The sequence below is a fragment of the Protomyctophum parallelum genome (genome assembly GCF_964188405.1).
Source record: "Protomyctophum parallelum genome assembly, chromosome: 23".
Taxonomy (NCBI): domain Eukaryota; kingdom Metazoa; phylum Chordata; class Actinopteri; order Myctophiformes; family Myctophidae; genus Protomyctophum; species Protomyctophum parallelum.
Genome location: NC_139715.1, coordinates 29352272 through 29367490, shown reverse-complemented (window position 1 = coordinate 29367490; position 15219 = coordinate 29352272). Strand labels below are relative to the sequence as shown.

General features: G+C 47.6%; 1 protein-coding gene across 1 annotated transcript in view; it reads right to left on the bottom strand.

Annotated features, from left to right (window-relative positions):
* Positions 1-7499: 7499 nt before the first annotated feature.
* Positions 7500-15219, bottom strand: part of LOC310853998 (fidgetin-like) — a gene marked incomplete at both ends in the record, with an annotated part of 8917 nt that continues 1197 nt past the window's right edge. The window contains 5 exons of the mRNA XM_083758472.1: positions 7500-8539; positions 9139-9335; positions 11056-11573; positions 11838-12077; positions 12820-13310. Coding sequence (XP_083614598.1) covers positions 7500-8539; positions 9139-9335; positions 11056-11573; positions 11838-12077; positions 12820-13310 — 2486 coding nt within the window. The remainder of the gene's footprint in view (positions 8540-9138; positions 9336-11055; positions 11574-11837; positions 12078-12819; positions 13311-15219) is intronic.

The following is a 15219-nucleotide window of genomic DNA, read 5'->3' as shown; positions in this document are numbered from 1 at the left end:
AAATTGTCCATGTTTTGCTGAATCGCGGCTCTCCCGGTGAACTCGTCTGCTTGCGTTCGGGGATTCATTTACTTCCTTTTTTTCCCTTCCTATTTATTCCTTTTTGTTTTTGCCTAAAGCTTGAAATCACGGCCACGCCCACCAGTGTAATGTGTCAAGCCCGATCTCACCCAATCACGGTGAGTAGCACAGATTGGCAATTAGCCCTTCACTAAACCCCGCCCCCAAAAAGCGATAGCGATAGTGCCAATCCAAACAGCTGTTGCTATGCAGGGTCAAGCTTTCAGCCACCTCATAGCTGTCAGTGTTATTTTGCATGGCTGTGTTGTTGAACACACACACAGCTTAACGTCATGGTTGTGTTGTTAAATACACACACAGCTTAACGTCATGGTTGTGTCGTTAAATACACACACAGCTTAACGTCATGGTTGTGTTGTTGATTAACATCATGGCTGTGTTGTTGATTAACGTCATGGCTGTGTTGTTGAACACACACAGCTTAACGTCATGGCTGTGTTGTTGAACACACACAGCTTAACGTCATGGCTGTGTTGTTAAACACACACACAGCTTAACGTCATGGCTGTGTTGATTAACGTCATGGCTGTGTTGTTGAACACACACAGCTTAACGTCATGGCTGTGTTGTTGAACACACAAAGCTTAACGTCATGGCTGTGTTGTTGAACACACACAGCTTAACGTCATGGCTGTGTTGTTGAACACACACAGCTTAACGTCATGGCTGTGTTGTTAAACACACACACAGCTTAACGTCATGGCTGTGTTGTTGATTAACGTCATGGCTGTGTTGTTGATTAACGTCATGGCTGCTTTGTTGAACACACACACACAGCTTAACGTCATGGCTGTGTTGTTGAACACACACAGCTTAACGTCATGGCTGTGTTGTTGAACACACACACAGCTTAACGGCATGGCTGTGTTGTTGAACACACACAGTTTAACGTCATGGCTGTGTTGTTGAACACATACACAGATTAACGCCGGCTACTTACACGGCACCCAGGTGATGGCAATAATACTAATGACCGTTGTCTTACCGTGCAACATTTCTAGTTTCTTTAAATAATGTCATGCACATGTGTCCAGTGCATAGCAGGCCTGGTTGACTAGATTTAGTAGACATTTTGATGCTCTTGCTACTGAAAATTATAGATTATTTATATGGAGAAATCCCCGTCATTTAACATCTCCTCGCTGCTAACGTGCCTATTGGACGAGGACGGGTTGGGGAGGGACTTTATAACCGTTGCTAACGTGCCTATTGGACAAGGACGGGTTGGGGAGGGACTTAGTAACCGTTGCTAACGTGCCTATTGGACGAGGACGGGTTGGGGAGGGACTTTATAACCGTTGCTAACGTGCCTATTGGACAAGGACGGTTTGGGGAGGGACTTAGCGTTGCTAATGTACCTATTGGACAAGGACGGGTTGGGGAGGGATTTAGTAACCGTTGCTAACGTGCCTATTGGACGAGGATGGGTTGGGGAGGGACTTAACAATTTGTGTGCCCAAGACGTCCACATCGTAAAAAAATAATCAATGTAAAAAGTGGGCACCCTGGGTTACTATTTTGAAAGTGTTGTGTGGGCACACAATGTGCTAATAACCGTTGCTAACGGGCTGGGGAGGGACTTAGCGAAGGGCTAATTCCGTACATAGACTACTAGAAAAATAAATAAAAAAATAGTACACGACTGTTCTGACTGCGACTAGTAGTGTACGCACGGAATTACCAATCCGTGCTATTTCAGCGTGTTTGGGTGAGAATGCTTCAGATACGCTCGTCTGAGGTAGACTGTGCAAAACTTCACCATGTCAATCATTTAAGAGTAGACCCCCTCCCCCCCAACGCATGCACGCACGCACACAAAGAAAAACTACAAGTGTTATTAGCCATGACGAGGTAGAAGTGCTCTTAAAGAACTCAGGGACAGGGACGACTGAATAAGCATTAAAAAAACAAAAACGAAATGCATTTTCTAAATTCCAACAACAAAAGCAACAGAGCAAAGAAATCAGAGGGCTTTGAAAACATACGAGCAGTTATTATGGTTCAAGTCGTTTAGCTTTGGGGAGCGTGCTGGAGAATACTGTAGAACGATGCCTCCACGAGTCCACGTTCTAAACACACATGGAGCTAACGCCACGTCAACAGCCTCTCTTTGGCTCGTAATCACAGGGAAACCTCTTTGGTGTTACAGAGCACTGGTTCCAAAACCTTTCTCATGTCAAGGACCTTTCAAATTGACACTTTAACCCATTCTGACCTGAGATCAGATTCATACGAGGTTTCCACTGGTCTGATTAACCCATTCTGACCTGAGATCAGATTCTAAAAATGTCAGTCGTTCTTCGATTTTTCAAAAATAGCAGACCTACAAGCTCGTAGCGCGCTATGAGCTTGTATTTTTCAATAGCTAAAGCATAACATGATGCTAACACCAAAATGGGTTCCCGTTCAGAATGGGATAATTAGCCCCGTGGACCCCCGTTTGAAAAAGATATACCAGGGACCCCCATAAGAGAAGATGTTTACGGCTCAGTGATTCTCAACCCGTTTAATTTCAAGGACCCCCAGTTTGACATGCATTATTATTCTACGGACCCCCATTTAATGGTATTTCTCTATCTCTGGGACCCCCAATTTATATTGTAAAATTGATGTTAATTTAACTCTGAGAGTGTACAAATGGAACCAAATGGACCCATTTTTTATGGATATATTCTGCTGGTGGGGGTGTGGTTGAGGTATGAGTCAGACCCATTTGCACTCTTTTTTTTTACATTTAAAAATGTTCATATTTCCTCCCCATGGACAATGGACATCCATCGATTGTCTTCATGCTGTACGTTTATAAATCTGCCAACAAGTCCTCTCCACAACAAGAAACATTAAAATTAAATTAAATACCCTGGGGAAAAAAATCTAGAAAGAAACGCCATGTATGTGAACGTTGTTGACAAAATCTCACCTTTATGTTTCTCGGCTTCAGTTTAAAACTTCTCTTCTGATTTAGGTGACGATATTTACATCACGTTACGTTATGAAAGCCGAGACATTGTTTTATTAAAACCTGACAAAATCCCACGATGAGCAAAACAAAAAAAATACAAAATTAAATACAAACATCATCATAGATTCAACCATTTCATTTCCGTGACAACCAAAATATATTTGGGTAAACCAGGTCACAGATGTTACACCGCAGCAAAAAAGAGAAAAATAAAACACACAGACACAAATGTTTTAGCACACTTCTCATGAAATGTATTTGCTTTAGTAGTTCCATGCCAAGCAACGACAAAGAGTAGAACGATAAGGGGGTGGGAAACTTTGACGATGGCGAGGGCCACACTCACCTCAGAGGGGCCATGCACATTGTATATTACTGTCGTAGCAAAAATAGCTGATCGATCTACAAGCTCAAAACGCGTCACAGTGCGATGCATTTTAAGCTTGTATTTTTGCTATATTTGAATTGAAAACCTGAATAATTTGTTGCTATTTTTGAATTGGAATCAAATTGAAATTGGAATTGAGTTAAAAAAAATCACTCTGAAATAATCTATATTCAAGCATTTGTGCCACATTTTCAAGACTTTTCAAAAAAAATAAAAGAGCTTGTAGATCTGCTATTTTTCAACAGCTTAAGTACAACATAATGCTTAAACCTCAATGGGCTAATATCCCAACCTCTGCTCGATTATTTTGTATCTATTTTTTAATCACTGGTGGAGTTTACGTTTTAATCCTCGCTTCACATCAGACTGAATTCAATGTAAATATAGGATATTTACTTTTGTTGTTGTACGACTTTATAAGTTTATAAGCGGTTAAGAAAATGCTTTGTTCTTTTCAAATCCAACCCTGCCTGCAGTGCACGGTCATATCTATAATTTGATGCCAAGTAAAGTCCGAGATGTATACTATAGAATGTGAGCAGAAAGTCTAGAAAGTGTTTGTTCTAGTGGACAGTTTGATAAAGAAACAGTTTAGACTCTCCATACTGAATGGCTTCGCTGACCTCCTAAACACACTCTGAATATGATTATTATAATATAATGATTATGTTCCCAAACGCTCTCTCTCTCTCTGTATGAACGCCTCTGGATGAAGGTAATCGGGGTAAACTTTAGAACAGAGGATATACAGTAAACAGAACAATAATGGAGTATGGCAATTAGATTAAAACCCACACACAGAGATACAGTTTCTTTTTAAGAGTCAAGAGTGTCCACGGCAGAAAAAACCTAGTCTCTTTGTTGTTTTTTGGGGCGGGAAAACAAAACAGAAGCTGCTGCTCTGCGCGCCGACAAGTTAATTAACACACTTACGTAGCGCCCGTGGAGACCTTTTTTCGTGCGGCATAGATTTCATGACAGAGGCCACGTCTATTATGGGCATTTCTATAAATAATGTACACCTCACGACCCTATCGACCCTGTGCCGAAACACAACACCTGTTCATCCGCTCTACCCCCGAAACAAACACAACAGAGCAACACATGTTTTAGAAGTTTTCTTTTTTTTGGGGGATTGGAAACATTAATCAGAATCAGTCAAGGTACAAACAGATAAACCCAAAATGGTAAAAGATGAAAGAAGAATGAAAGAAGGATGTCTTCTCACTTTCGACTCCCATTATTCCAGAACATATCTGGTACCAGGTATGTTACTGGAATAATGGAGACCGTCCCCTTGGAATTACCAGCGCGAGACAAATATGATAATACTGTTTTCACTCGACCCCTCCTCCTTAACTCACTCGGTGCCGACGTCGCCTTTTCACACCTGTTTTCCAAAGGCCCCCGAGCGCCGAGATCGCATGTTCCCCACCTTTTTTTAATATCGATTGATTGCAGTGTTCAACTGTGTCCTATATGCGCGCATACCACTCCGGTTATGTCGCGGTGGAAAAGAAAAACAGAAATTTAACTTCCGCTGTCCTATATGCTGTCTATGGCCACGCAGTTTTTAGAATCGTAATATCTCGGATTCTTGTTTTTTGGGTCAAAACCAGCTTGATTTGCGTCTCATTTCTCTAAACGATAATGATCCTAGCTTAAAGATGGAGTGCCACAATTTTTGTATTTTTCCAGTTTTTCATGTCTCTATGAGGTGACAGTACTTCATTAGACACCCTGGAGTCGTTTTTATGTGCAATGGTGTATTAACTTTGTATTTAGGGTTTCTTCCTAGGCTGAACCCTTGACAGTCAAACGGGCCAATGAAATAAACAGTAATGTAGTGACATCACACTATCAGCCCCTCCCCTAACCCCTCCCCCTTTATCATACAACTACAGCTGTGGGTGCGGCTTCAGTTCAATCAAGTAGATCACCACCCACCAGGCAAACCAGGCATACTTAATGAACTGGCGGGCGTGTCCACATTTTAACAAATACTGTACACTTTTTGGAAAAAGGTTATTCCTCCTTATATAACAATAATACCTGGTGAGCATGTTTTAGGGTGGGAAAAAATCGTGGTGCTCCATCTGTAAAATAAGTATGTTTTGGGTGGATTAAGTGACAATCGCAGCACATTTTTACTTTGTGACTTGCAGTTTCCGGCCATACCAGATTACAATCTAATTAGCCTCGATACCCAGGCTTTCATTTCGTCTGCGCGAAAGATGAAAGCCTGGAAAAAGCCGTGGGCTGAACCAGTCTAAAAGTGGGAGTCAACCCTTCCGGGTGGGCGTCGCTCTAAATGATGTGACGTAGCGCTGCACTAGGGGGGAGAGGAGGGGCCGGGGGTGACGGACAGATCGATGAGTTCCAATCAGGGTGCGCGCATTTCTGAGGCGCGACCCGCCCCTCTAGACCAGAAATGTCTCTGCTTAGGTCAGGCTACAATCTAATAGTCTCGCCCATAGAGTTATATGAACGGCGCTCTGAGCCGCCACTAGATGGGGCTGTAGCCGCTGTTGCCATTTTCTTACCATGACAGTGTATCCATTGATCACTGGAAGAAGCGGGAAAACAAATAAAAAAATCCATGCCGATCGCTCCGTACCTCTTCTTAAATCACAAAATGTATTTAAATGTTTTAATCTGTTGTAGATGTTCACAGAATTTTGACTTCCTGCTTTGACCCCACCCAGCTTGTTGAATCGCTAGCCCCGCCCACCTCGTTGAAGTTATTGCCCCGCCCACCTCGTTGAAGCTCTTGCCCCGCCCACCTCGTTGAAGCAATAGCGCCCTATATCATTTTTATTTTATTTTTCCGCCACTGACAGAATTCAGTATAAAAACAAGAATTGATTAAATCAATTGATTACCAGCTGCATCGTTATTATCTGCGGGGGTCCGTTATAACTGCCTCTGTGTCCGTTTCAGCGCAGTAGTTTAAGTAGGAACCAAAATCATCTAAGGCGGAACTATTGTGTTCTGAGGCGTTTGTTTCCGGCCGGACATATTTGCGGTGCGCACATACATCGGTTTATCCCGAGTGGAATAGTAAGAGAGTGGCGACAACGCTTTGATCTCGCCTCAAAGCGGGGTGCTATGGTCTATAGTTCCAAACATTGGAACTATCCCATTGAGACAAAGTGGGGTGCTATGGTCTATAGTTCCGAACATTGGAACTATCCCATTGAGATAGAATGAGCACTTCCGCATTCCATTGTTGCAATGGGAGTCAACGCTAGTGTTGTCACTCTCATACTAGATTACTCTGGGTTTAGCCAATGAGAAAGCCAACTGGACTAGCACAGCAACGTCAGCCAATGAGAAAGCCAGCTGGAGAGGATCGATGATATTGCATAGCAGCAGCTGGTAAGAAAACGGCTACTGCGGAATTCCCCATTAATTTATCAGCCTTCCGATTGGTCCCTGACTGACCAACCAGCAGGCTCTTTCTGCCTGGTTCCGCCTTGTTTATGTTTTAATCTGCGAGTGCCATGAGGCAAATACAAATGTTTTGTCATTTTTATTCTATTTTTTTAAGAAAAAAAAGAAAAAGAGAAACCCAGAAAAGCACCACTTCAGGCACTTGGATAAGCCAACTAAACATAATGGTATAATTATACACAGCGCACGGCACGCACGCACAAACGCACACACACACACACACACACACGGACACAAACGGAACACTGGGGCGTTGCTTCTTGAAGCCAAGCTGCTCACAACACGGTGTAAACACGGCCTGGCTGTTCAGGGAGGAGCATAAAGCATTGTAATTACATCTCAGCTCCATGAGCGACTGCTAAGAGACTCTTAGCTCATCACAAGCAGGTCCCTCGGTGCGTTTAAACCCGCCGCTCCCTCCCTCGAGTCGGGAAGGGCTCGCTCTGCGTGGCCTTTCCTCCCCCCCCCCCCCCCTCCCGTGCCATTCCCTCCCTTCTGTACCCCCGAGAGAGGAAGGGAGGAATTGGGGAGGTGGCGGAATATCCTTTTCAAAACCTTTTTTTTTATTTCTCCCCCTCACATTTTGTTTTATTTAATCTTATTTAATTTCTTTTTTTACTGGCTGCAGCCAAACATTTTGTTCCACTCGTCGTACGTGTCGATCTCTTTCTGCGATATACTGGTCTGGAATTTACAAAAGACGCTGTCCAGGTCCTGGTAGACGAGGGGCCGCGGGGGCATCATGTCCCCCCCCATGCCCCCCGCCGCCGCCGCCCCGTGTCCGTGACCGTGTCCCCCGCGCAGCTGTCCCACCCGGGCCTCCTGGCAGAGGCGGGCCAGGTCGGGCCCCGAGAAGCCCTCGGTGCGTCCCACCAGCGAGGCCAGCTCGTCCTCGCTGCTCACGGAGGCGCCCAGGAGCCGCTTGACCATCTGGCGTCGGGCCCCGGCGTCCGGCAGCGGCACCAGCACGCGCCGGGCGAAGTACCGGCGCAGGACGCCCTCGTCCACGTCCTGGGGCCGGCTGGTGGAGCACACCACCAGCACCCCCCCGCCGCCGTCCCCCCCCGCCCCGCCGTCCCCCCCGGCCATCAGCGCGTCCAGCTGGGAGAGCAGCTCGGCTCTCAGCCGCCCCACGGAGGACGACGAGGAGGAGGAGGAGGACGGCAGGAGCGCGTCGGCCTCGCTGACGAAGAGCACGGCGGGCTGGCGGCAGCGCGCCACCAGGAAGCACGCTCGCAGCACCTCGTGGCCGTTGAACGACGCCCACTCGGTGGCGAGCGCCTGACCGCTGAGCCGCAGGAACGGCGCCCCCAGCTGGCTGGCCAGGCAGCGGCCCAGCAACGTCCGGCCGCCGCCCCGCGGACCGAAGAGCAGCAGGCAGCGCGACGGAGACGGAGCCGCCGCCGCCGCCGCCGCGGGCGTCGATCCCGCCGCCGCCGCCAGGCCGAACATGTCGGGACGCAGCATGGGCCACAGCACCTCCTCCTTCAGCGTGGCCTTGGCCGCGTCCAGCCCCGCGATGTCGCTCCAGTCCACCGGGGGGAGCTGCTGCTGCAGGATCTCCGACGTCACCAGCTCCAGGAGGTGCGGGTCGACGCTCTTCAGCTGCTCCTCGGCCGCGAGCCGCGAGGAGGAGGACGAGGAGGAGGACGAGGCTGTAGGAACAAAGGAATGGAGAGGTCCACCACGTCATTTTCACACAAATAATTGCGATTAATGATTCAATTGTGTTTTTTGGTTTGCATTGAACGTTGGATCGTTAGCGTTAGTATTTCTGTTCGTAATTACAGATTGCACAAGACAGATATGAATAACTTCAATATAACTTCAATCGCCCCTAATGAGCGAGGTCGCCTGCCCGCATCCACCTGGCATGGGGGGGGGGGGGGGGACTCAGATCAACATATGGAATAAATTCTGTACTGGCCATATATGGAGCGTGTCTTGAGTGGGGGTTTGATGAGGTCAGATCAAAATCAGAACAGGTCAGACCTTCAAAATCTCTTCCAAATCTGTCAACAAGGCCGGCCGTATAATGCACTGGAAAGATATGAGGGTGGCATTTATTTTTTTAAACAATGTTTTATCATAATATGATAGTACCAATAGTACCAATAGTTTTCCTATATTATAGGAAAACTATTGGTGGAGAGGTTTGTCTAAAACCGTGTTATGCTTAAAGCTGTGATTGGACCATAGCAGTTTGGGGAGGGGCTTAGGCTGACGAGGTAATCACTGTGACATCAGGGCCTACCGGGCACCGAGGAGTGTGATAGGTGGAGGTGGTGGGCGTGGTCGTCGGCCCCGCCCTGCTCGCTCAGCGGGGGCGAGGCGTAGGAGGAGGAGTCTGCCGAGCGGGACCCCGCCCCCAGGCTCGATGACACGTAGGAGGGAGGCGTGTCCTGCTGGCCGCCGTACTTCCTGTGCTGCTGCTCCGACTTCTGGACGCTCCTGTCAATCACACGGTTACTATTATAGTCGACTAAAACTACCTGTCAATCACACGGTTACTATTATAGTCGACTAAAAACTACCTGTCAATCACACGGTTACTATTATAGTCGACTAAAAACTACCTGTCAATCACATGGTTATTATTATAGTCGACTAAAACTACCTGTCAATCACACGGTTACTATTATAGTCGACTAAAACTACCTGTCAATCACACGGTTACTATTATAGTCGACTAAAACTACCTGTCAATCACACGGTTATTATTATAGTCGACTAAAACTACCTGTCAATCACACGGTTATATTATAGTCGACTAAAACTACCTGTCAATCACATGGTTATTATTATAGTCGACTAAAACTACCTGTCAGTCACACGGTTATTATTATAGTCGACTAAAACTACCTGTCAATCACACGGTTACTATTATAGTCGACTAAAACTACCTGTCAGTCACACGGTTACTATTATAGTCGACTAAAACTACCTGTCAATCACACGGTTACTATTATAGTCGACTAAAACTACCTGTCAATCACACGGTTACTATTATAGTCGACTAAAACTACCTGTCAGTCACACGGTTACTATTATAGTCGACTAAAACTACCTGTCAATCACACGGTTACTATTATAGTCGACTAAAACTACCTGTCAATCACACGGTTACTATTATAGTCGACTAAAACTACCTGTCAATCACACGGTTATTATAGTCGACTAAAACTACCTGTCAATCACACGGTTACTATTATAGTCGACTAAAACTACCTGTCAATCACATGGTTATTATTATAGTCGACTAAAACTACCTGTCAATCACACGGTTACTATTATAGTCGACTAAAACTACCTGTCAACCACACTGTTATTATTATAGTCGACTAAAACTACCTGTCAATCACACGGTTACTATTATAGTCGACTAAAACTACCTGTCAATCACACGGTTACTATTATAGTCGACTAAAACTACCTGTCAATCACACGGTTACTATTATAGTCGACTAAAAACTACCTGTCAATCACACGGTTACTATTATAGTCGACTAAAACTACCTGTCAGTCACACGGTTACTATTATAGTCGACTAAAAACTACCTGTCAATCACACGGTTACTATTATAGTCGACTAAAACTACCTGTCAATCACACGGTTACTATTATAGTCGACTAAAAACTACCTGTCAATCACACGGTTACTATTATAGTCGACTAAAACTACCTGTCAATCACACGGTTACTATTATAGTCGACTAAAACTACCTGTCAATCACACGGTTACTATTATAGTCGACTAAAACTACCTGTCAGTCACATGGTTACTATTATAGTCGACTAAAAACTAAAAACTGATAATGTGATGTCACTATATTGTTGTTTTTTTTCATTGGCCCGTTTGACTGTCAAGGGATCAGCCTCCAGGAAGAAACCCTAAATACAAAGTTAATACACCATTGCACATAAAAACGACTCCAGGGTGTCTAATTAAGTACTGATACCTCATAGATGTTTTAGGGTGGGAAAGAATCACGGCACTCCATCTTTAATATCAATGACATTAGGGATCTCTATCCCTGATGATGTCACGAGGTGTGACGAGGCCATATATGGCCATATATGGTCATGCCTGGGGGTGACGGTCGATGGACTAACTTACTAACTGACGGGAAATGCACATTAAATCCAATGTAAAATCCCAAAGTATTCTGACCTGGAGTCAAAGCCGCCACCGCCGTCCGCTATCCGGTACATGGAGGAGGGGCTCTCTAGGCCCGCCGCACTCCGGGGGGGCTGCCCCACTCCCCCGCCCCCGCCGTAGCCGAAATGAGCGTACGCTGAGGAGGAGGAGGAGGAGTCCTGCATCTCGCCGCCCGGCTGGCCCGCCACCGTGTGACCCGTCATGTAGAAGGCCTTCCTCTTCAGCGAGGAGGAGGAGGAGGAGGAGCTGCCGTTGAGCGGCGTCGGGGTCGCCACGATGGCATGGCCCCCCAGGTGGCTCTGGTGGTGGTGGTAGGGGGAGGAGGAGGAGGGGGCGGGCAGGGGGGTGGGCGCCGCGATGATGCCCGACGGCAGGTAGGAGGAGGGCGGCGCCACTCCCCCCACGGGGCTGTAGCCCTGGGTCGGGTAACCCGCCCCGGAGGCGTAGCTGTAGCTGGACAACAAGTTGCCGGGCGAGCCTCCGTTGTAGGACGCCGGGACCAGGGTGGGGGGGGCGGGGGGAGCGGGCGGCTGTGGACCAATCACAGTCAGGACATCGGAATCAGCTTTAGTGTCACGGAATAGTTAGAAAAGTAAAACAAGCCCATAATGACAGTCATATTCTATACCAGCTGTACGCACACACAGTCTCTTGTTCCACACACACAGCACAATCTCTCTTAACTAATTTTACAAACGGCACAGTCGTAGGGTCCGTTATCTTATTTGCAGGGTGTACAGCCGTACAACCAACCAACCAAACAAGGGGGGGCAGGCAGGTTTCTTTATGTCTACCTGGAGCCCTGAGCTGTGCAGCGGGGAGGGCAGCGCCGCCGGTGCGCCAGGGCCCGCGCTCTGGGAGCCGCCGTAGCCGTGCAGGTAGGGGGCGCCGTAAGCGCCGCCGCCGTATTCCTGAGACACGCCCCCCGTGTGGCTCCCGCAGCTGGACGCGGAGTAGCTGGGCTCGCTGAGGCTGCTGGACGCCAGGCCGGGAGAGCTGCACAGGCCCAACACCACCTGATGGACATTAGCAACGTTAGCCTGTTAGCATGGAGAGCTGCACAGGCCCAACACCACCTGGTGGACATTAGCAACGTTAGCCTGTTAGCATGGAGAGCTGCACAGGCCCAACACCACCTGATGGACATTAGCAACGTTAGCATGGAGAGCTGCACAGGCCCAACAACACCTGATGGACATTAGCAACGTTAGCATGGAGAGCTGCACAGGCCCAACACCACCTGATGGACATTAGCAACGTTAGCATGTTAGCATGGAGAGCTGCACAGGCCCAACACCACCTGGTGGACATTAGCAACGTTAGCATGGATAGCTGCACAGGCCCAACACCACCTGATGTACATTAGCAATGCTAGCAACGTTAGCATGGAGAGCTGCACAGGCCCAACAACACCTGATGGACATTAGCAACGTTAGCATGGAGAGCAGCACAGGCCCAACAACACCTGGTGGACATTAGCAACGTTAGCATGGAGAGCAGCACAGGCCCAACAACACCTGGTGGACATTAGCAACGTTAGCATGGAGAGCAGCACAGGCCCAACACCACCTGATGTACATTAGCAACGTTAGCATGTTAGCATGGAGAGCAGCACAGGCCCACCACCACCTGATGTACATTAGCAACGTTAGCCTGTAGCATGTTAGCATGAATACAAAAAAAATTGTATACACTAAGTGCTATGTCTACGTAGGTTGAGCCTGGACAATCAATCAATCAATCAATCAATCAATCAATCAATCAAACCTCGGCCACGCCTCCCTTCCGCACCGCCACGCCCTCGGGGATGATGCAGGTCATGGAGGGGTAGACGCCGTCCTGCCACGGCGGCTCCGCCTCCATCCCCTTGCGTCCGTTCATGACCAGCCCCGCCGCCGCCCCCACGGGGGAGGAGCCGTCGGAGTAGGAGGAGGAGGAGAGCGGCGCCATCTCCAGGATGCCCGAGTACTTCTCGGCGTACTTCTTGAGCAGGTTGGAGGCGGTGAGCGCCGAGATGTCGTCGTTGGCCCACGGGGCGTACTGATAGGCCGCCGCCGCCGCCGCCGCGGCCGCGGCCGTGGAGGAGGACCGCTGTAGACTGAGGTGGTGGGCGGCGGCCACGCTCCCATGAGGCCCCGCCCCCCCTGGCCCAGGGCCGGATCGGTACGCCTCGGCCTTGTGGGCCGGGGAGCGCGTTGTGGACGAGATGTCGAAGTGCTGCTCGGCCCACTGCGAGTGGGCGTCAGGGGTCCACTGCATCTTTAGGCCTGCAGGGGGGGGGGGGGGGGGGGGGGGGGGGAGATACACCAGTGTTAACCAGGGGGGCAGTCAGCCAGATATTTCGTGAAGCCTCATTTGAAATCGGTAGTTCATATAATGGCCTGTTGTGGCGCTGGACTGGACCCAAAAAGCCCCATAGCTCCATAGAGGCCCATGTATTTTGGCCCAACTTCACCTAGACTGTATTACCTTAATAAACATGGTCATGAATACTTTCTTCTTCCAGTCACTAGTTTAAAGTCTCATTTCTAATGTCATAATATTCTTTTTGGAAAATTATGGTCCCATTAATTAAAATAATGACCATAATGTCGCGTATGTTCTGAGGGGCGTGGCTACCGTTACCGTCTATGATCGGGATTCCCCTCCCACTCAAGAGTCTTCTCCTCCCACTCGAGTCAAAATAAAAACCAACGGAGAAGAAGGGGGGAAGTCCCGCCTCGTTGTCTGGGCAGCCAATGGCCAGCTGGACCCAAACGGAGCCAGCCAATGGCCAGCTGGTCCAAAACGGATCTAGAAAGATGGCGACTTACAGTGCAGGAATAACAGGCTTCATTTTACGTCCATGTTAGACCCGGGGAACGCTTTGTCCATATTTTTTACAGTCTATGGTGTTAACCCATTCTGACCTGAGATCAGATTCTGAAAATGTCTTCTACATCCTGACAGTTTTCTGAAAAAGTCAAGTCGTTCTTCGATTTTTCAAAAATAGCAGACCTACAAGCTCGTAGCGCGCCACAGAGTGGCGCGCTACGAGCTTGTAGGTCTGCTATTTTTCAATAGCTAAAGCATAACATGATGCTAACACCAAAAGGGGTTCCCGGCTACCGCCCAGAATGGGTTAATTTAATTTATTCAGCAGGTTTTGATTCAGTCTTACTCTCTGGAATAACACACCATTTCGTTTTTTTTTATATATATTTCTGTGGATTTTTTTTTACCTAGATTGTTTTTTAATTTAACCCTTTTACTGCTGCCATTTATTGAGAAATTAGGACCTAATTCATGCCAGCATTTTTTTAATTTGAGCTCTTATTTTGAAAAGCCACATTTTGCCTCAACCGGAAGTGAGCTTATCCCTGCCAGCTTTACGTTGCCAAGACAACCTTTGTTTACATGATCGAATCATGCCGGTACATTTTAGCACTCCACAACGTCGGCTCGTGCCGTCAAAGAAACGCTGTTTTGACCAAAAATGCCATCTGGGACAAGGAATAGGAGATACAGGCGATTGAAAGAAACGGATAGAATGGATTCTTATGGCGACGGTGAATTAATATGAACGATCCACTGCAGTGCTAACAACACTGCTAGCTAACCGGCTAACGTGAGTAGCATTATGGCTTGATCAATCATAAGCACTATAAAAGAGCAATTGCCGAAGGGCTTCGGCAATGGCAGCAAGCGTTAATATCAAATTAATGCTTCAATTGCCGAAGGGCTTCGGCAATGGCAGGAAGACGGTTAACCTTTTATTTATCACTTTCGGGGCTTTAAATTCATCCTACCATCCGACCAATTGCCTAGCATACATGCCAAAGTATTTGCAGGTTTTATCGACGGTTTGTTGTTGAAGAGAAAAAACATGCCGCCATATACGATGCGAAACGAAAACAGCCTGCACACATGCATGTTGTAGTCCAAACAACCCCTCCGTTCACTTGCATTGAAATCATTTTCCCAGAAGCCTTAGCAGCCCAGAGCATGGGTAGCATTTTATTTTATTTATTATTAACCAGTAAAAAACACATTGAGACTGAAGTCTCAATGTGGGATGAGGGTAAATTAATGACACTTATAAAAGCATCCCCCCGCCCCCCCCCCCCCCCCCCCCCCCCCTCCCCCATGGGACTCACACAAACTTTATTTTTTTCCAGGTGTCCTCTTTCCATCTGC